The sequence below is a fragment of the Microtus oregoni genome, unplaced genomic scaffold (genome assembly GCF_018167655.1).
Source record: "Microtus oregoni isolate MIOR12 unplaced genomic scaffold, Mior012 000006F_ref0000085, whole genome shotgun sequence".
NCBI classification, from domain to species: domain Eukaryota; kingdom Metazoa; phylum Chordata; class Mammalia; order Rodentia; family Cricetidae; genus Microtus; species Microtus oregoni.
The window spans coordinates 44,299,215-44,320,820 of NW_024543065.1; the positions used below are offsets into that span (position 1 = coordinate 44,299,215).

The 21,606-nt window shown below is 44.9% G+C and overlaps 1 protein-coding gene across 1 annotated transcript; it reads left to right on the plus strand.

The window, feature by feature from the left end:
* Positions 1-3,464: 3,464 nt before the first annotated feature.
* Smim17 (small integral membrane protein 17) lies at positions 3,465-16,610 on the plus strand. Its single transcript, XM_041653720.1, has 4 exons — positions 3,465-3,588; positions 9,446-9,676; positions 11,604-11,680; positions 13,762-16,610. The coding sequence occupies exons 2-4, from the start codon at positions 9,535-9,537 to the stop codon at positions 13,870-13,872; spliced, it is 330 nt and encodes a 109-aa protein (XP_041509654.1). The 5' UTR covers positions 3,465-3,588; positions 9,446-9,534; the 3' UTR covers positions 13,873-16,610.
* Positions 16,611-21,606: the final 4,996 nt, after the last annotated feature.

Here is a 21,606-nt window from a genome sequence, read left to right on the forward strand (position 1 = left end):
AGGCAAAATGTTTTCACTCTACCTCTTGACTTTCTGTGAAGCTATTCATGGTATGGTATGTAACAGTAGGACAATGAAGAGCAGAGACCAGTGCTAGGCATGGTGGTGCACACTTTTAGTCCCAGCAGTTGAGAGACAGAGGTAGACAGATCTGTGTTTGAGGCCAGCCTGGTCTATATGGTGAGTTCCAGGCTAGCTGGGGTGACGTGGTGAGACACTGTCTCAGATGGGGTGTGGAGGAAAAGGGAGAGAAGGGAAGAAGGGGGAGAGAAAGATTCTAGTGATGGAATCTGTCATATCAAGCAGTGGCATACAGCTATGGTTAATTCATTGTCTTTATATTTCCATTCAGGCCATGGCACATGAAACTGCCCTTCTACACTTCAGAATGCTGTGCAATTTTCTTTTAAAGGCAGTTCTGGATGGGCCTGGTGGGGAATGCTGGTAATGGAAGCTATTTGAGGAGCTGAGTCAGGAAAATCACAGGTTCAATAAATGCTGTTTGGACAGCAGAGTTAGTATAAAGCCAATCTAGGCAACTTAGCGGTACCATGTCTCAGAAATTAGAAAGGGGGTTGAGGACACTCAGTAGTAGAATGCTTGCCTATGCTATTATACATGAGACTCTAGGTTCAGTTCCCAGAACCGCAAACAAACAAACAACAAACTTACTTCTTATCTTGTTTTTATTGTTGCGAAGAGACACCATGACCACAGCAGCTCTTATAAAGTAAGCATTTAATTGGAGCTGGCTTACAGGTTCGGAGGTTTAGTCCCTTATAGTCATGGCAGGAGGCATGGTGGTGCACAGGCAGACTTGGTGCTGGAGAAGGAGCCAAGAGTTTTACATCTGGATCAGCAGGCAGCAGGAAAGTTTGGGGGGGGGGGGAGAGACAGAGAGAAGGGGGAGGGGCTGGGCCTGGCTTGAGCATTTGAAACCTCAAAGCCCATCTGCAATGGCACACTTCCTCCAACAAGGCCACACCTCCCAATGCCACTCCCTAAACATTCAGATATACAAACATTCAGATATACAAGCCTATCTGATTCAAGCCACTACACTTCTGAAAAGGCTTTAGGAAAATGAATTAATTAAAATAAAAATGCTAAGTACATTAGAAATGATGGCCCATTGATGGGCTCTCAAGACCCCAGCTCTTGAGAGATGAAAGCAGGAAGATAGCTCAAGGTCACCTTTAGTTTAGAGCAAATTTGAGGCCAACTTGGGCTAAATGAGGCCTTGCCTTAAGAACAACCAAAATAAAAATAAGTGGAATAAATAGTATTATGATGTTCATGGAAGTGTAAGCAGCCAGAAAGGTGCTATCTATCACTAATGGAGGAACATGACCAAAGGTGACGGAGGAAGTGTGAAAGACTGAAGTTTGAGTGAACTCAAAACAGTGCAGATTCTAGACAAGCTCTTCACTCTTCTTGTCCTCCCTTCCTTCCTTCTTCCTTCCTGCTTCTTTCCTCTCTCTCTCTCTCTCTCTCTCTCTCTCTCTCTCTCTCTCGACAGGGTTTCTCTGTGTAGTCCAGGCTGTAGCTATCCTGGAACTCACTCTGTAGACCAGGTAGGGCTGGAACTCAGAGATCCTTCTGCCTCTGCCTCCAGAGTGCTGGAATTAAAGTGTGCACCACCACTGTCCAGGATATTTTACTTATTTTTTTTGTTTTGTTGCCTGCATTCTTGTCTGTGTGAGGGTGTCAGATTCCCTGGAACTGGAGCTATATACAGTTGTGAGCCACCATGTGGGTGCTGGGAATTCAAGCCAGGTCCTCTGGAAGAGCACCTAGTGCTTTTAACCACTAAGCCATCTCTCCAACCCTCTTATCTTTCCAAAAGAGATAATCTCCCCCCAAATTAGTTCAGTGACATTATTCCATACACACTCTTTTTCTATGAGCTCTCAAGATCAAAACTGAAGTTCTTCCTGTGCTAAGAACCCATGTTCAGTACTTCTAATAGGGGCTGGGGAGATGGCTCGGTGGGCAGAATGCTTGCTGTGCAAGCATGAGGACCCAAGTTCAGATCCCTGGCACCCATATAAAAGCCACGTATGTTAGCATATGTCTGTAATCCCCAGTGCTGGCAGTGACAGGTGAGGGAGGCAGATGGATTCCAGGACTTACTCTGCACAAACACATGTATGGATGAGGTACCTCCCTGCATACCTACACACGTATACATACACCACATACACAATGAAAACATTAAAATAGTGATCATTTGATGGGAATTTGTTTGCTTGTTAATTAATTAATTGTGAGAGAAAGAAAGAGGAATATGTGTGTATGTGTGCGCACATGCTTGCATGTGTACTTGTGCCATATTGCATGTATGTGGGATCAGAGGGTCTTTTCTTTCATCATGTATGCACTGGGGATTGAACTTGGGTCTTAGCAGCAAGCAGGCCTTTTCCCATTGGGCCATCTCGCTGGTCCCTGGTGGGGTGCTTTGCTAAGTGCTCACTGTACATGAGAAATGAGTGCTAACTCCTTTAACCCTCAGAGTAACCATCCGAGGCAGGAGCTATTCTCATCCCCGTTCGTGTTCAGGCACAGGAACTGGGTCCAGTTAATCAACTTCCTTAAGTTTTACACTTGTCCATGCTTGGGGAACCCAGTTTGTAAGCTCCTCATGACATCATGAGGGACTAGCATCTCCCCTCGTCGGCCCTCTCTCTAACGTCTTGATACTAAAGGAGATGCTGAGAACCGAACGGAGGGTTTTGTTTTGCAGTTCATTTCTCAGATCATATTCTGAGTTGCCAGTGGAATGGCTCGGGAGCTCATCTCCTAGTTTTCAAAATGCAGAGTGTCTCCCCACGATGATAGAACAATGCAATAGAGATAATACTGGTAAATTGTCATGTAGTTTAATAAATGCTAATTGTAATTTTTGACTATTTTGTCCATATATTATATGTTCTATTACTCTCCCCCCTTGCTCTCTCGTTTCTCCCTCCTGTGTCTGTCAGGCTCTATCTACCTAACCGTTCCCAGGTTCCTGCCTTCTTTTAACAAGGGCAGTACCGCTGGAGCCCGGGAGGAGGTCGTCAGGGAGTACACAGCAGAAGATAATGACTTCCCTATTTTTTGAATCAAAGGGGGTTGCGACCCACAGGTTGAAAAACCGCTTATCTAGCTCATCTTGATTTGAAGGCGTGTCTGTGGGGATTATCTTGATTGTTAACTGACTCAGGGGGCGCGATTCACTGCGGGGTAGCGTCATTCCTTGGGCGGGTGATCCTGGGCTGTACAGAGAGGAAAGCTAGCATACTGGAGTGTGACAACTTTATTGCTCCTTAACTGGGCACCCCACTTTGACTAGACCCTCAGTGCCTATATATATATATTTATATACATCCGTTCTTCTGCAACCACACCACAGGCCAGCGGTCTCTGTCACCCCTCCGATCTTCAGTTCTTTCCCAACGCAGGCTCCCGGAGGAGGAGGAAGAGAGAGGCCGCCTCCTTCTCTCCCCCTCTCCACCTCCCACCTCCCACCCACAGCCTCCGCGTCTGCGCAGCTGCTGTCCTTGCAGCTCCAGCTCTGCAGTGCCTGGCAGGGTCTGGTTGGGAAGGGTGAGTCCTTAGAGGGACCCTCGTGGACGGGAAGGGGGCGGGAGATTGGGTTGGGGGCGTGGGCAGTAATCTGGGGAGGTGCATTCATGTGTGACTGTGCATGCGTGTCCATGCGTGGGTCTGGGGTGGGCGGGTTCGCAGTACAGCTGCTCTAGGTCTGGGGTCTGGGAAGGGAGGGTCCCCAAAGCCACGTGGGAAGGGACGGCTGGAAAGGAGGGGGCGTCTAACCAGGTTGGGTCCGTTTTTTCTGCTAAACCTGATCTGTTTACCCGGTGCCTGTACATCGCGCACGAATTTTAACAACCAGGGAGAAGGGACTCTGCAGGAATCTTGCACTCAGGCGTCTGTGTTCCCTTGTGGGTGTGTGCACGTGCACACCATCTCCCCGGAGGATAGGTCCCCAGTCTCTGTTGGGCTTGCTGCACCTGGGACTCTGGCCGCGTGTGTACCTGCGCATGTGTGCATTGTGTTGTCCCGAGTTCGGTGTGGTGTATCCTGCAACAAGCCAGGAGTATGGGCTGTGAGGTCCCACAGGTGCGGGAGTTTATCGGGGAGCCCCAACTCTCCTGAGCTCTGAGGCTGTGATGGAGACCCTTGCCCATCTGTGCAATAGAGACTTAACAGTAACTGCTTAGCAGGACCTGAAAATCAGAACGTTCACTCCGGGAAACAGTGCCTCTATTACTGTTGTTATTATTATTATTGTTGTTGTTGTTATTGTTATTATTATTATTATTATTATTATTATTATTATATTGTGACGATTTTCTTTGCTCTCACTGCCTCTCATCCTTTTCCCTCAGCGGATAGTACCTTTCTAATTCACCAAGAACCCCAGGGACTGTGAGCTGTAAATCTCCTGGGTCCTGTTTCTTGCCCTCTCCCCTTCCATTCCCTGTATCTGCAGTGTCTTCTAATCCCCGCCCCTCTGCTCCCAGGTTTCCCCTGTGTCATTGACTCCTGCCTACCTTTCCATTTCTTTCTTCCTTTCTTCCTCCCTTCTTCCCTCCCTCCTTCCTTCCTTCCTGCCATCCTTCCTTCCTTTTTAAAATTACATTTATTTGTGTGGGACACAGCGTTCAGAGGACAAATTGTGGGAGCTTGTTCTCCTAGGAACTGAACTCATGTTCTCAGGCGCGGTAGCAAGTGCCTTTTATCCACTGAGCCATATTATCATCCTCTCCACCTTGCACCTTTTCTTCTCTAGATCCCTGCTTCTCGCCCTAAACCTGTGATTAATCATGCTTCATATTGAAAGTAAAGCAATAAACAAAACCTAAATCTTAGGATAGTCTAACACTGTTTCCTATCAGTGTTCGTGCATATTCACACACACACACACACACACACACACACACACACACACGGCACATTTTTCTATCTCAGGCTGGTCTCACAATTCTCTGTTCACCCTGACCCGATCCCTCTCCTCTCCCTCCTAATTGCTAAGGAGCATCCTGGTGGCTGGTTTATGCTATGCTAGAGACTGAATGGTAGGCAAGCACTCTGACGCCCAGCCACATCCTTAGTCCCGTTACGCTACTTGTCCATGTGGAGGTCTTGCCTTTTCAAAGCTCCCCTACAACATGCACCCCAACCCTTATAGATGCTGCAAACTGGCAGCCCTATGGTGTACCCTGGGTCTGACATCGCTATTTGGTTCATGGGGTGTCTCCTTCTTAAACATTTGAAATCATGGGCTTTTAAAATGGCGGACCCTGTCTCAAAAATAAATAAATAAAAACCAGAAGAAAGAGAGCAAGAGAGGGCTAATGTTAGGTGATGAGGAAGGGGGGATGGGCGGAAGGACATGGGGGAGAAAGACATTACACAACTGCTTTGATTTTTCCTTGCTAGTTTTAACTTTTTTTTTCTTAGATTTGTTTTGTTTTTAATTCGTGGTGGATAAGTGAATTCAACTTTTTAGGGATTGAGGTAGTAAAACTGTAACATAAGTAACAATCCAACTAATTCACAGTTAGTAATAAGTGAAAAAACCTTTTCTTAAATGAAGCAAGGTGCTTCTGGGTAGTCACTTTCTGTACAAATGAACTTCACTGAGATGTACAGAGTGGGGGCTGGGCATGTGTTTGAATGGATTCCTTAAACCTGCTGTATGATGTTTTTATTTGTGAGTTAATTAGAATAAACCGATTTTATTTAAATATTTAAAAAGTGCAAAGATGTCATCTGAAAAATAATTTTCCAGTCTTCTAAGAAATTGTAAGTGACAACCATGTGTCCCGTGGGTTTGCCAGGCTGAAGGGGCGAGGCAACTCCTCTCGAAAGGACACTTGATGGAGCTTTCGCCACAGTCCTCGGTTCTCCCTATTGTTTATCCTGTATTGTGCAGGGGCTGTTGTTTCTTTTCTCAAGCAGTCCTCTGCGTTTGCAATTTGATTTTCAGTTGCAGAAGTGAGAATCAGAGAGAGACTCTTGCTTGGCTTAGTTTATTCTTGTTCGCTTTCTGCAACGCTCTGGGGGTGTTTGCGTCCTGATCCCGGGTGCGGGCATTTCCACCTTTGGAGGCGTTTGCGTCCTGATCCCGGGTGTGGGCATTTCCACCTTTGGAGGCGTTTGCATCCTGATTTTGGGTGCGGGCATTTCCACCTTTGGAGGCGTTTGCGTCCTGATCCCGGGTGCTGGCATTTCCCCCTTTGGAGGCGTTTGCGTCCTGATCCCGGGTGCTGGCATTTCCACCTTTGGAGGTGTTTGCGTCCTGATCCCGGGTGCTGGCATTTCCACCATCATGCTGTCTTATTTGCTGCCTGGTTTGATCCTGCCTGCTCGCCTCAAGGACATCAGTAGCTATCGAGGGGGGCATCCAGCTCCAAAGTTGTGTTGAGAACTATTTGGGAAGTTTCATATCCAGTCAAACACCCGTGGGTGGCAAGTATTTATGGAGAGGTGACATTTAAATTAAGGTTAGCCTTGAAGGAAGGGTGGCGACAAGTGCTGGGATTAAAGGCATGTGCCACCACTGCCTGGCTGGGCTGGCTGTTTTTTAAAAATGTGGGTGCTTGCGATCCTAACTTGGGCCTTTACATATTTAATTATAGATATGTATGATATATATATTTGTGTGTATACATACACATATACATGTGTAGGTACATGCGGTTTATATGCATGTAAATACATCTTTCAAGTTAACCCACACCTGTCTCCACTGTATAAGTGAATGGTAATTTATTTACTCATCTTCAGTTGTCAGCTATCTAAATGTAATGCTTCGCTTGCCCTTTGTGGGCCCCGCGTTTTCTCAGCTGGCCTCAAGCCTGAGACCCTGTGCTGACCTGCAGAGAGCTGACGTCACAGATTCTCCCCCATACCCGTGCTTGTCGCTGTTTGTTTCTGAGTCAGGGTGTCATGCGGCCCAGGCTGTTGCACTGAATTCACTGAGTAGTCGAACTTCTCCTCCTCCTCCAGCCACTTCCTCTGTTCTGGACTTAGAGGTCTGTGTCACCACAGTTTGTGCCCAGTTTGTGCAGTACTGGGCACTGATCTGAGGGCTCTGTGTGTGCTAGGCCAGTGTTCTACCAACTGAGCTACACGCCCAGCCCCAGCAGGAATGCTTTTTTTTAAAAAAAAAAAATCTGCATTGTGTAGCATGAATTCTAATTGGTCTTAATAATTAAAAATTGAAATCAGCTATCAGGGGCTGAGAGCTGAAGGATCAGAGAAGCAGAGCCGCCAGCCGCTAGAGTTCTTACCTCTTCCAAAGGGGCGACCCTGTCCTGACTGACTGCTTCAGACTGACCACTTCTGAGCTCCTGTCTCCTCCCACCGTATCTTCCTCGCTCCTATATCACTCCTGTCTCCACCTCCCTAGCACTGGGATTAAAAACATGTGATCCCAAGTGCTGAGACCACCTATGTGTGAGCTCTGTATCTGTTCTATTTTCTGTTTTAGCCAGATTCAATCTCATGTAGCCCAGGGTGGCCTTGAACTCACAGAGGTCCGTCTGCCTCTGCCTCTCGAGTGCTGGGTTAAAAGCTATGTGACACGACTGCCTGGCCTCTCTGGCTAACTAATGGCTTAGCTCTGCACTCTGATCTCCAGGCAAGCTTTAGTTGTTATAGCACAAACAAAATATCACCACAGCATTGTTTAAAAATGTATTTGTGTGTGTGTGTGTGTGTGTGTGTGTGTGTGTGTGTGAGCGCGTGCGCGTGCATGCAAGTGTTCTCGGAGGCCAGAAGAGGATGTTAGATCCCCTGGAACTGGAGTCATAGAATGTTGTGAGCTAGGAGCTGAACCTGGGCCCTCTGCAAGAACAGTCAGTGCTTGTGACTGCTGAGCTCACCGTCCAGTTCCAGTTCCCCATAAAAATGCACACAGTAGCTTCAACTATGAGTATGAGCAGCTTTGTGTTGTTTTTCTGTTTCTCTGTGTGGTGTATGCGAGTGTGCGCATGCAGCAGCCCATGTGAGCATACACAAACGCCAAAGGATGTTTTCCTCGGACATTCTTTACCTTATTTATTTCAAGTCAGGGTCTCTTTGGCCAGCCTGGTGGATGCTCATTGTTTTGGCTACACTAGCTGGCCAGCAGGCCCCTGGGATTTTGTCCCTGTCCCTCCTCCAGTGAAGGGGTTACAGATGTGTGCTGCCTGGCATTTTTTCGTCCTTTGTTTTTTAAATGTGTGTACTTGGGATTTGAACTCAAGTCCTCATGTTTGTGCAGCACGATCCACCCACTGAGCCATGTAGTAGGCCCCTGGATATCTTTGTATTGTAAATATAGACAGAGCAGTGGTAGCTTCCACAAGCACGTGGGCACGGGATCGTTTCCCTGTCTGTGGGTGTCGAGGACTGGAGCATCACTTGTGGGTATGCAGATATTTAGCCTTAGCAGATGGTGCAGTGAGGTTTTGCTCAGTGATTGTTGGGCTAACAAACACTCCCACTAGCACTTGTTGAGCCAGCTTACTTGTAAAATCTACCTCTAAGAATAATATATCACGGTGGGAGAGGGAGTGCCAGTGTCTCTTTACATTTTTTAGTTTTTACAGTTTATTGAGTATTGTGAGTCAGAGTCAAGACTGGGCTGCGCAGTAAGTTTAGACTAGCCTGGGCTATCTAACAAGACCTTGTCATAAACAGAAGGAAAGGCAGACAGACAGATAGTGTCTTACATTTCCTTATGCCATCCCAGCAATCAATAAAGTAAGCAACAAGTATTTAGTATCATTAAATTCCCAGCCCACATAAATTTTCTACAATAAATATTTTTGCTTCAAAGCACTCTGCTTGGAATCTGCCTCTATGATAGTTAATCTTGTCGTCTAAATTACCATCTTTGATGGCAATTTAGAATCACCATGGAAACCCTGTGGGCCAGTCTATAAGGGTGTTTCCAGACAGGCTGAACTGATTAGGAGAAACCTACCCTGAATGTAGGCACCTGCAGTCCATGGGGTGGGTACTGGACTGAATAAAAAGGAGAAAGGGGGTTGGCTGTGGTGGCACACGCCTTTAATCCTAGCCCTGGGGAGGCAGAAGTAGGCGGATCTCTTAGAGTTTGAGGCTACCCTGGTCTACAGAGTGAGCTCCAGGGCATCCAGGGCTACACAGAGAAACCCTGCTACACAGAGAAACCCTGCTTCCACACACAAAGAAAACAAAACAACACCAAAGGAAAAAGGGAGTTGAACAGATTCCTGCTGGTGCAGGCAATGCCACCAGCTGCCTCATGCTCCTGCGGTAGTGCCTCCTCCCATAGTAGGTCATGAATCAATATAAACCCTTCGTTTTTAACCTCTGAACCACCTCTCCAGCACCCCACGGTTTCCCTAGCAATCAGAACCATGGCTAGCACCGTTCACTAGATGACCATGTGTCTGTCGGTCTTTAGGCTTTGGATCCTGTGCCTGGGGAACTGCACAGGACACTGAAACAGAGAAGTGTAAGCCTGCCTTGGAAGCCCCACCTCCTCCTGAGGAGATGCAGAGCCTCAGGACTGAGCAGACACAGGGACTGCTGCCCCGGGACAGCCGGGCCTGGGAGAAGCCCTGCCACCCAACCTTCCCCAAGGACTGGGAGGCTGTGGAGGTTGGGGCCTCCAGCTGCGACAGCGAAGAGAAAGGTGAGAGGGTCCTGTGGGGGATGGGCAAGGGAGATGCTCTGGAGAGAATGCAGGGGGAGGCTGAGCATCCATTCTTTTGCTCGCTGAGTCAACGGACACAACTCGGGGAATGCTGCATTGGTCAGCTTGTGCTGTGCAGAAACTCACCCCAACGTTTAGCCACTTAATGCAGCAAGCGTGTGGGGGTTCGTATTTCTGTAGATCAGGGGACATTTCTCCTGTTTGCTGTTTTTGCACTCGCCTGTGAGCCTTGTGTCTCCAGGAGGTTTATTTTCTTGGGTCCTTGGAGGGTAGTGAGGAGCAGGGAATGCTGGGATGCCTAAGCACTGAAAGTTTTTAAAAATGAGCGTGTGTGTGTGTGTGTGTGTGTGTGTGTAAGAGAGAGAGAGAGAGAGAGAGAGAGAGAGAGAGAGAGAGAGAAGAGAGAGAGAGAGAGAGAGAGACAGAGAGAGAGCAAGCGTGTGCAGGTACCCACAGAGGCCAGAAGAAGGCATAGGCTACTGTAGAGTTACAGGTAATTGTGAGATGTCTGTCTGATGTAGTTTCTGGGATCTGAACACACATTCTCAAGAGCAAGCACAGCATGTCCTTTTAACCACTGAGCATCTCTCCAGCCTTCCTTGGCACTTTTAAAGCCTGTGCTAGCAACTCGATGATCCTAAGTGATTGGTCAAGGCCAGGATCAGTGAGGGAGGGGTTTTTGGGTGAAACTTTTCATGGGGAGACATCACGCGTGCGTGTGTGCGCGCGCGTGCACACACACACACACACACACACACACACACACACACACACTTCAGAGAGGGAAGCCAAGAATCTGCATGGGCAGGGGTCAGAATGTGTTGTTAAACCTGCAATGAACAATTCAGACCCTACTCTCTAATTAATTACACAGCTCAAATGTCAAGGGTGCTGAAGGTTTTTCATTTTCATTTTCTTTTTCTTTTTTTAAAGCTGTTTTCCAGAATAAATGGTAGGTTTGAGAATTCAAGAGTGAAAGACCAGAGGTCAGTTAATAGAGACCCCTGGGCCAGCAGGATGGGTCAATGCGGGAGAACTGACCCCTAAATTGTCCTCTGACCCCCACATGTGTGCTACAGCGTGTGCCTCCACTCACTCCTAAAAATAGTAAGAGGAAAAAAGGGTGTACTTTAAGCTGGGCACGGTAGCTGACTCTTATAACCTAGCACTTGGGAGGCTGAGGCAGGAGAATTGCTCATGAGTCTGAGACTAACCTGGGTTAGAGGGAGATTTCCAGGCCAGTCTGAGATACGTAAAACAAAACAGTCTCTGCCAGCTTCATTCCATTTAGGACTGAGAAGAATGCATAGGTTGCAACCATATGGGAAATTTTCCTGGAAGCCTCTCTCATGGAAGGGAGAGAGACTCCTGGAGCAATTCTTTCTCTGGGCTCCTCAGATCTTGGCTGGAAGCCTGTCAGGGAACTTCTGCCTTCTGGACAGGTGAATGGAGGAGCCCATCATACGGCCCAGTTTAAGTCATGTAGCCAGCTGCAGGATCTGAATTCAGGCCTGACATGAACCGTGTGTGTATCCATGTATAGCTGTGTGTATATGCACATGTATCTGTGTTTATGTGTGCTTGTGTGTGTTTGTTTATGTGTGTTTATGCATATATAAGTGTATATGTGTATGCATGTTTATTTGTATATGTGTGTTTGTGTTTGTATATGAGTATTTATACATATACATATATGTGTATGTGTTTTTATGTATTATGTGTATATGTGTTTGTATATGTGTGTAAATCTGTGTGTGTGTGTGTGTATGTGTTTTTGTGTCAGGTCATTAGTAGACAAGGGATAGGAATAAATAGATGGGGCCATGGGGAGAGCAAGGGAGCCTTGCTGAAGTGTGCTGGTTGCTCACCAGCAGCTCTTCCCTCCTCTGTTTCATTGTCTTCACAGATGTGTCTTCCCAAGAGACGGGGCTGTCTCAGGAATGGAGCTCGGTAGAAGAAGATGATGACTCTGATGACTCCCAGGTATGTGGAGGAATTATTTCTTTCAGCACAAACATTGCCCTGAAGATCTCAGTCACCTTTCCTTCCTCAGCCTGGAATGACTTCAGTACATAGACATTCCAAGTGCTCTCTCATAAGAGATATGACACATTTCTGTGGTGGCCAGACACAGTGGGGGGTCCCCTGTGACATATATGTGTCTCTATGCACACAAACTGTCCACAGTGCTGCACCTGTAATCAGTCTGTCTGCCCCCAACCATCCACCCACCCGTCTACCCGTCCATCCATCCATCCATCCATCCATCCATCCATCCACCCACCTGTCTACCCATCCATCCATTTATCCATCCACCCACCTGCCCATCCATCCATCCATCCATCCACCCATCCATCCACCTACCCATGTGACCATCCCCTTCATCTAGTCATCCTCCGTCTCCCACAGAAAACCTGGGCTTGATCTTCAGCCCAGCATTTATCTGTAATCCCAGTGTTTAGGAAATAGAGACAGGAAATAGAAAGTTCAAAGGTCATTTTTGACTATGTAGTGAATTGAAGCCAGTCTGGGCTGCATGAAACTCCACCTCAAAAGAAAAAAAAAAGGTTACTGAAATAGGGTAATACAGAAAACATGCACAGATATACATATTGGTTAATACATATTGGTCTTTATTCTTTTTCAAGTTTACTTGTACTTTAGAAGGAACAATGTATTAGTTAGCTTTCATCCTACTGTTACCACAACACCTGGCAAGATATGAGAGGCAAGATTTACTTCTGCTCATAGTTTTAGACAGTTCTAGTCCATAAGCCCAGTTATTGGGGTGGGAGTGTGTGGTGGAGGCTGTTTACGTAGGAAAAATGAAGAAGCAAAAAACATCATGAATCAGGACTTCATAGTGATTCACTTCCCTCAGCCTGTCCCTGCCTCCTGAGTATGAGTATTAAGATAAATAGCAAGTATCTGAAGCTGGAGAGATGGCTCAGTGGTTAAGAGTGCTTTCTGCTCTTTCAGAGGACCCGAGTTCTGTTCCCAGCACCCACGTCAAACAGCTATAACTCCAGCTCCAGGGGATCCAGTGCTCTTTTCTGGCCTCTCTGGGTACTGCATTTGTGTGCACATAACCTACTAGCACCACAGACACACATACATGCAAATTCATATAAATCTTGGACTGGAGAGATGGTCCAACAGTCAAGGATGATGCCACGTTTTAGAGCTGGAGGGTCTGAAGGAGTGATGTCAAGGGAATTATATCACACTTTCTCAGTGAGGGGCAGTTACTAGGATGTGTGCGGAATGTCATGTATAGCCTAAGATGCCAGGTCGTGAGTGGTGGCTTAGTGTGGAAAGCACTGGGAAAGTGTGAAGAATGAAGTTTGGATTCCCAGAACACATGCAAATTCTGGGTAGATTTGGCAACCTGCATTTAACTCTAGTACTCTGAATGTGGAGGTGGAGACACTGGGGGCTCCTGCTGCAAGAGGCTGACTACTGTAGACTCCAGGTCACTGGGGGCTCCTGCTGCAAGAGGCTGACTACTGTAGTCCAGGTCACAAGCTCAGGTTCAATTGAGAGACCCTGCCTCAATGTATAAGGTGGAAATCAACCAAAGGAGATTGCTTATGTTAACTTCAGACCCCTACATGCCTGTGAATGCACACGGGTGCACACACGTGTGTACATACACATGTGTGCCCCTATACATGTCAACATGAATTATGACAAAACACAAACATGCAAAATAGTTCAAGGTAGCTGTTATATTTATAAATGAATCTGTTCACACAATGAGATAGACAGGTCAGGCCGAGAACTAGATACCAGTAACACAAAGCTAAGGCTTTCTAAACAAGTGATATATTGAAAATTTTATCTCCTTATTCTGAAATTTCCTTTTTAAAAAACACAGACATGTTGCTTGTTTCCATATATTTATCTAATATCTGGCTATTCTGTCATGCAGTTTTAAACTTAAACGACTTCTCTGCTGGTAGAATCCTAATCCTAGGATCTTACTTTCCTGCAGTTAATGATGCTAGCCTCCTTCCTGTCCAGTGCTAATATTTTTTTTCTTTCTTTCCTTTCCCCCCTTTTAGGGCTTTATGGAGTGGTCCAAAGCTCCACAGCAGACAACCATCGTGTTGGTAGTATGTGTGCTGTTCTTGTTCTTGGTTTTAACCGGGATGCCCATGATGCTCCACATTTAAATGCCATGGTAGCCACTGTATGGAAACATAAGCTCTGTGTCACATTAAGGAACTGTCCTGGCTAGAAACCAGCCATGGGTACTGAACATTATGAAACGCCTTTCAAACATCCATCGAGATGAGTTTATTATTTTTTAATTTATTTATTTTAAAGATGTATTTTTTAATTATGTGTCTCTCTCTCTGTCTATACATGCTATTGTGAGTGCAGTACTAGCAGAGGCCAGAAGAGGGAGTCTGAGTCCCTCCAGCTGGAGTTGTAGGCAGTTGTGAGCTGCCTGATATGGGTGCTGGAAGCAGAACTCTTGTTCTCTGCAGGAACAGTAAGCATCCTTTACTATGGAGCTATCTCTCCAGCTTCATGAGTTTTTCTTTTTAAATTTTTAAAAATAAACCTTCTCAGTATGAGGTTTTTTTTCATTCCTGGAATTTTTTTAAAGTGAACTCATCACTGTAAAAATACATTATTTTGTGTACTACTGAGAAATTTTGTTTTGTTTACTACTGAGAAAGAAAAATGTGAGTTAATTGTAAGACACTGTGAATTGGAAGGCATCTCTTCAGAGAAGGTAAAAAATGTGCAACTTAGGGTCAATGTTGAACCATTTTCTGTCTTTTAAAGATATTATATTACAATTTAATGTTTTGCTTGTGTGTGCGTCTATGTATCAAGTATGTGCTTGGTGCCTGTGGAGGCCAGAAAAGTGTGTTGGGTCCCTTAAAAGTGGAGTTACAGATGGTTCTGAGCCACCATGTGGGTGCTGGGAATTGAACCTGGTTCTTTTGGAAGAGCAGCCAGTGATCTTCATCTTTCCAGTCTCAGCATCATAGCATCTTCAGGATGTACTCTCTTTCCACATATGACCTTATTTTTCTTGATATTTTATGTAAGGATTCTTGCCTCTATCTTGATGTCTTTGGTTGGTGCTATTTTGTGAAGTTTTGGTCTTATGACTTAAGCTTACATCGTTGAAAGATCTGAGTAAGTTTTTACACTTTTTAATGCTTTCAAATAATTTCTGTAGCTCGAGAAACATCAGGTTCTTGATAGCTTAAAAAAATTTACTGTGACTGGAGAGATGGCTCAGTGGTGGAGAATGCTCATTGCTCTCGCAGTTCGCTTCCTGTCACACATGGAACACACAGTGCTCACAGCTGCCTGTAACTGCAGCTCCGGGGGTCAGGCTTCCTCCTCTGGCCTCTGGGGACATGACACTCATGTACATAACCCGCTCATATCCCCCCACATGCACATATAATTAAAAAAATAAATCTTCTAAATTGTTTATTTTTTAAAAGAATTCAGCAGTAATCAGTTCTGAGATCTGTGAGGGGAATCTCAGGCAATGTTTGGACAGTTTGAGCTGTCGGAACTCATTTATCAGCCGTTACTATGATAATTCTATATTGTTAGCTTGTGAATTTTTTTTAATTCTCCTTGGATTCATTTTGATGATTTATAATAGTCTTTTATCCTCTAGAGAGTTCTTCATTCCATAGACCTTTTGAGATTATGAACTTAATTATGAACGCTATTTTTATAATTGAACAGATTCTTTGCTTTTGCTTCTGTCACTGTTCTCCTTCCAACTTGTCTGTGGTTTGCTTGGTATTTAGTTTTACCAAACACGTATCTGGTTCTTATTACTGTCTTCCCAAAGATCTAGTGTTTGGCTTTGTTTATATCCATTATTTCTTTTATTTGTTATTTATTTTTTAATATATTAAATTATAAAATATATATTGTGCTTAGGTTTGACTACTTTTATTTTCTGTGTCACATTTTATGCTGAATACTTAATTTAAATTCTCTCTGTACTTGCAATAATAACATATTTAATAATGGAAATGTTCTTCTGGGTATAACCTTGGCCACGTCTTGACATTATATAATCGACATCTTTGCTTGTTGTGACTGTTTTGTAGCTCTCCTACTAAATGCTTGGAAGTTCAGTGGTTTAGTTTGCTTTTTGTTCAGAAATGCTTTTGCCAGGCTGGGCGTGGCTGGGGAAATGGCTCAGAGGGTATAAGAGCTTGCTCTGCAAACACGGGGACCTGAGTCTGAATCCCCAGGATCCTCACAATGCAAGGCTGCCTGTGCTATGATCTCAGCACTGGGAGGTGGTGTTGGGTGGAGACAGTGGCCAGAGCTCACTGGCTCACTAGCTTAGCTGAAGCGCAAGCTTCTAGTTGGGTGAGGACTCTGCTCAAGGCAATAAGGTGGAAAACAAAGGAGGAAGACAGCTCACGTCCTGCCCTGGATCCCACAAGCACATGAGTGGCTGAGTACCTACACACTCAGATGCGTGCTCTCAACCTCCCACACCTACCCACCCCCTACCCCCATCCTCCACCCACCAAAGGAAAAGGAGTTGTCTTATCTTTATGCTTTGCTAACGTAACCTATAATATATTTGCTTCCAAAACATTTTTTCAAAGCTTCAGCTATGGCCAAGGATGTGTCCTGTCATTATAACTGTTACATGGATAGTTAAGATGAACCTCTGCTCTTTGTAGACTAGAGTCATGTTCACCTGCTATGTGACTTTGAACTGCTGCCTCTGTTAATCTGACTGACCAGTATATTTTTATAATATTTACTTTATGTACTCATTAGTTGTATAATTCAATACAAACAAATCCAGCGCTATTATAACTTGCTGGTTAAATGACATATGTAAAACACCAGGCACATAAGGCGTGTAATAACCACTCAATAAATGCCAGTTAAAACCTGATTCTGACTCTTTTGTTGCATAGAGAATGATTGCCTTTAGCCAATTTGGTGACCTGAAAGTTTCTTTGTCTAATATAAATTGCTATGAGTGTCCTTTTCTTTTTAAAATCCTCTATGGGGATGTGCGCAGGATATATCCACTGCACCATTTTGTTTGAAAAGGATTTTCTTTTCTATTTTTTAGATGTATTTATTTTATTTTGTGTGTATGAGTGCTCTGCCTGGTGCCCACAGAGGCCAGAAGAGGGTGTCGGATCCTCTGGAACTGGAGTTATGGATGGTTGTGACCAAATCCACATCCTTTGTTAGAGCAACCAGTGCTGTAACTGCTGAGCCATCTCTTCAGCACCCAGAGTTTTTTTTTCCTTTTTTAAAAATTGATTTTATTTATTGCATATATGTTGTGTGTGTGTGTTGTGTGTGCATATGCACAGGTGTATTTTTGCTTGTCTGTATGTGCACTACATGGTATGCAGTACCCACAGAGGCCAGAAGAGGGTGCTGGATTACGGGATCTGAAGTAACAGAAGTCAGTGAGCCCTACAATGCAGGTTCTGGAAACTGAACCTGGGTCCTCTTACAAGACCAGCAAGCGATCTTAACCACTGAGTCATCTCTCCTGCACCATGTAAAAACATTTTCAATGGCCTCTCTGGGGTTTGTTATAGGAATAATCAGGGGTAAATACAAGGTGATCTCTACCTTTTATCCTCTCTCAGGGTAACTGTATCCTATAAGCCCTTAAAAGATGTCTGCTGTTATGTAGTTGGGATTTTATTAGCTATAAACAAGAGACACTCTTTTTGTTATATGCTATATATTAATATATTTACAATTAGCATATATTTATTTACATATAATATACAATATCAATTATATTACATAATTAATATACAATGCAATCTATAAAATATGTAACATATAATTAATAATATAATTAATACATTTATAATTAATACGTTAATATGTTAAATTTATTAGCATACTAATAAATACGTTAGGAGAACGTATTTGTTATGGACTCACGTTGCACTAAAACTTGAGATCGAATTGGCTTTAGATTTGGCTAGACCCCAAAGTGTCAATAGGGTTTTTTCTCTTCATGACCTCACACATATGCCCGCTCTGAGACTGACAGCCCTCCCCCTGCTGCTGTCTTAGGAGATGGTCACCTCTTCTGGTGGTCACATCCTCCAGGCGGCAGCTCTCCTCAGAATGTGAAGGATCTTGTGTGCGTCTCAAGCTGTGTGGCCCTTCTCTGTGGCTGTTGTGGCTCAGTGGAATGACTGGATAGTGCTCAAGATGGAGGAAGTCATTAGCATATGGGAACCTGAGAGGTCACAGACAGGCTCAGAGGCAGGAAGAAGCAAATTCTCTCTGTTACGGGAATTGCTTTAACTATGTAAATATGTTACATTTGCATATGTTATGGAATATTACTTTAACTATGTAAAGATGTGTTGCTTTTTGTTTATGCTGCATTTTAAAAATTATGTAAGGATGTGTTGCATTTGTTTACCTTGCCTGCCTAAGGCACCTGATTGGGCTCATAGAAAGCTGAACAGCCAATAGCTATGCAGTACAGGGTTAGGCGGGGCTGGTGGGCAGAGAGAATAGATGGGAGGAGGAATCTAGGAGGAGAAAATAGAAGAGAAGAGAAAACGAAGGAAGAGGGGAGATAACCCTGGTCAGGCAGCTGCCAGCCAGCCAGACATGGAGGAAACAGGAAAGTAAGACATACAGAAATAAATGTAAAGAGCCCTGAGACACACTGTAGACAAAGAGAAACAGATTAGTACAACAGCTAAAACGAGGCCTAGCATTCATAACTAATAATAAGTCTCCATGTCGTGATTTAGGAGCTGGTGGCCCAAAAGAAAGCCTGCTACACTCTCTACTGCCAATACCTCTGACACCTGGTGATCCCCTCCCCACACCAACCTCAAATTCTTCAGTCTCCTCTGGCACACTCCAGACAGCTACAAAGTTATGGGAGACATAGTGGTGTTTTCCACGATCCTCCTCTGTGTGGGTGTGAGAATTTGCTAGAAAAATAGCTCCCAGGACACAGGGAAACACTGGCTTTACAGTTATTTTTGTTTGTTTGTTTGAAAATGTTTACTTTTACTTTATGAGTGTTCTGTGTGCATGTATGTCTGTATGTATGTCTACAAGCATGTGGTGCCTGCAGAGGCCAGAAGAGGGCATCAGATCCACTGGAACTGGAGTTACAGATGGTTGTGAGTCGCCCCACATGGGTGCTGGGAATTGGTCTTGGGGCCTCTAGAAAAGTGGCAAGTATTCATAACAGCTGATTTATCCCTCTGGACCTTAATAATTTTTATTTTTATTTGAAAAACTCATATGTATATAGTGTATCTTGGTCATACCCTTTCCCACCCCTTCCTTTCAGCTTTCCCCACCCCCATGATACATTCTCCATCATCTTCCCTATTTTGTGTCTTTTAAAACATAACCTATTTATTAAAAAATAACCTACTTAGGCCGGGCGGTAGTGGCGCACGCCTTTAATCCCAGCACTCGGGAGGCAGAGGCAGGCGGATCTCTGTGAGTTCGAGGCCAGCCTGGTCTACAAGAGCTAGTTCCAGGCAGGAACCACAAACTGCAGAGAAAGCCTGTCTTGAAAAATTCAAATAAGAAAAAAAAAAAAAAGAAAAAAAAAAGAAAAAAATAACCTACTTAGTGGTGGCGCATGACTTTAGTTCCAGCACTCAGGAGGCAGAGGCAGTCGTATCTCCAAATTCAAGGCCAGCCTGGTCTACAGAGCGCATTCCAGGACAGTTAGGGAAACATAGAAAACCCTGTCTAGAAAAAAAAAAAAAAACCTCCTCCCCTGACCCTCCCACACACTAGATACTATTGGCCCTGTCCGTGTTTGCGGTGTATGTGTGAGGTCATTCACTGAGGCGTGGTAAACTTACCAATGACCACCCCTCCCAAAGAAAAATGCCCCTCCTCCACCAGTAGCCGCCCACGACTTTTAGTACCTCAGCTGGGGTGGGACTTCAAAAGCCCCTCCCCTTGATTTTTTTCTTAGTTCGTTTGTTTTGAGACAGGGTCTCACTATGCAACCCTAACTGGCCTGGATCTTCCTTTGTAAACCAGGCTGACCTCAACCCCACAGAAACCCTCCTGCCTCTGGCTCCTGAGTGCTGGCATTAACGGCACAGCACCAAACCTACCCAGGCCATGCTGGAATTTTTAACTGGTTTGATCCTGGGCACCGGAACCAAAGATGATGTGAGTTCAAGGTTGAGAGCGGCGCAAATCTGTCTGCTATGAGCGCTGGGAGGAATAAGTGAGGAAAACCCTAGTCAATTTTGTCTTATTCAAGAATCTTGAATAACGTATTTTATTTTATTCAAGAATCTTGAAATTTATAGTCTATTCTGGTATGTGAGTGGCAAGGGTCCCTTCCGCCACTAGAGGGCAATGTTTAATAAGGGACAAGGAAACAGGACCCTATTTAAAATTAAATTTAATGTGGAAAACTAAGTACGACATAAACGATATCTGGAGATGCTTTCAATTTTTTTCTTTAGATGAAATGCTTGAGTACAGTGGTTAAAATTTATTTTTGAAGTATAATAAAAATACCAAGCAGTTAATATTTATTATTCTAATAATTTTAAATGTTTTAGAATAATTCTGAAGGGACCCTACTGTTTTCCACATTGAATTTGACACGTCATTTCCACCAACAGCGGTTTATCCAAATCCTGATAGCATGCTATTCTATCTTTGCTTTGTGTGGGGGTGTGGGGTGGGGTGGGGGGTGTGCGGAGATTAGAGAATTTGTGGGCGTCAGTTTTTTTTCCTTCAGACTGTTGGGCTTGGCAGGAAACCCCTTTCCCTACGGAGCCATGTCGCCTGCTCTTGTCTTTGGGTTACAGGTGAGTACGGGAATGTGACAGGACTTTATCCTATTGAACAGGAAAAGGTCATTTCGCTCCTTGTTTTTTCTCGTTAAGGTACACTATGAAACTCTGCCCGTGTGCGTTTCTCAAGCCCCGGAATCACAGCATCACTTCTTCCTGAACACCGACTTTCTTGTTGCTTCGGTTTTAAAGGGTCCAGGTCCCTGGGGGAGGGGCGGGAGCAGGAGGGTGGGTGCAGCGGTCTCTCTAGGGAGAATGGAGGAGCTGGTCTGGTTACCCAGCAACGCAGGCTCGGTATCCAGGAGCTGAATCACCAAGAATGAGCCCCGGAGGTGGGGGAGGGGTGTTCGCCTCAGCCCCTGGCAGCTGCAGTCAACAGCTTTCCACTTGTGTTTCCACTCGGTCTATGTTTGCAGTTTCAGGCCTGTTGCTAGCATAAGTTAAGCCAGTAATTCACCAAGGTTTAGCTCATGGGTCCCTGCGAGAAAGCAAGACCGGTTCAGAAACCAACACATCCTAACCCCTTTTCTCCTTCTAAGAGCACTTAAAATTTTGGGAGGGGGGGTGGGGGGGGTGGGGGGGTGGGTGGAGTGGGGTTCATTTCCTATCCAGTTTCCTACATGATGTAATAATGCATGCATTTGATTTAGGAAGTAGATAAGAGACAGGATGATGAAATGGCTGGGGGGTGGGGGATGGGTGATTACAACCAACCTGCTGACCTGAGTTTAAGTCCTGTGACCCACAAGGTGGAGGGAGAGACCTGACTTCTGCAAGTTGTCCTCTGACCTCCATGGGCCAGCAATGACATGTGCGTCACCCCCCCCCCCCCCGATAAATAAATATAAAAAAGTAGATGTGAGCATTCAACTGTCAACTAAGGAAGGTATGGGTGTGGTTTGCAAGATGAATAAATGCCACATCTATTAATAAGTATTGCCTTTGAGAAGTTAATGTCTGTTCAAAGTGTATTGTGCTGCTACGTAATAGCCTTGCAATTTTGAAGCATGAAAGCTTCTCCATTTCAGTTGATGATATGGAACACAGACATAGATGGACATCAAGTAAGGAACTGCTGAGCAGTCACCGTAGTTTTGA

What these genes read in the sequence shown, in the direction of transcription:
- Smim17 (XM_041653720.1), top strand. Translation starts at nt 9,535, where the DNA reads ATGCAGAGCCTCAGGACTGAGCAGACACAGGGACTGCTGCCCCGGGAC. An exon ending in CTGCGACAGCGAAGAGAAAG is followed by an intron (nt 9,677 to 11,603) that starts GTGAGAGGGTCC and finishes TTGTCTTCACAG; the next exon opens with ATGTGTCTTCCCAAGAGACG. An exon ending in ATGACTCTGATGACTCCCAG is followed by an intron (nt 11,681 to 13,761) that starts GTATGTGGAGGA and finishes CCCCCCTTTTAG; the next exon opens with GGCTTTATGGAGTGGTCCAA.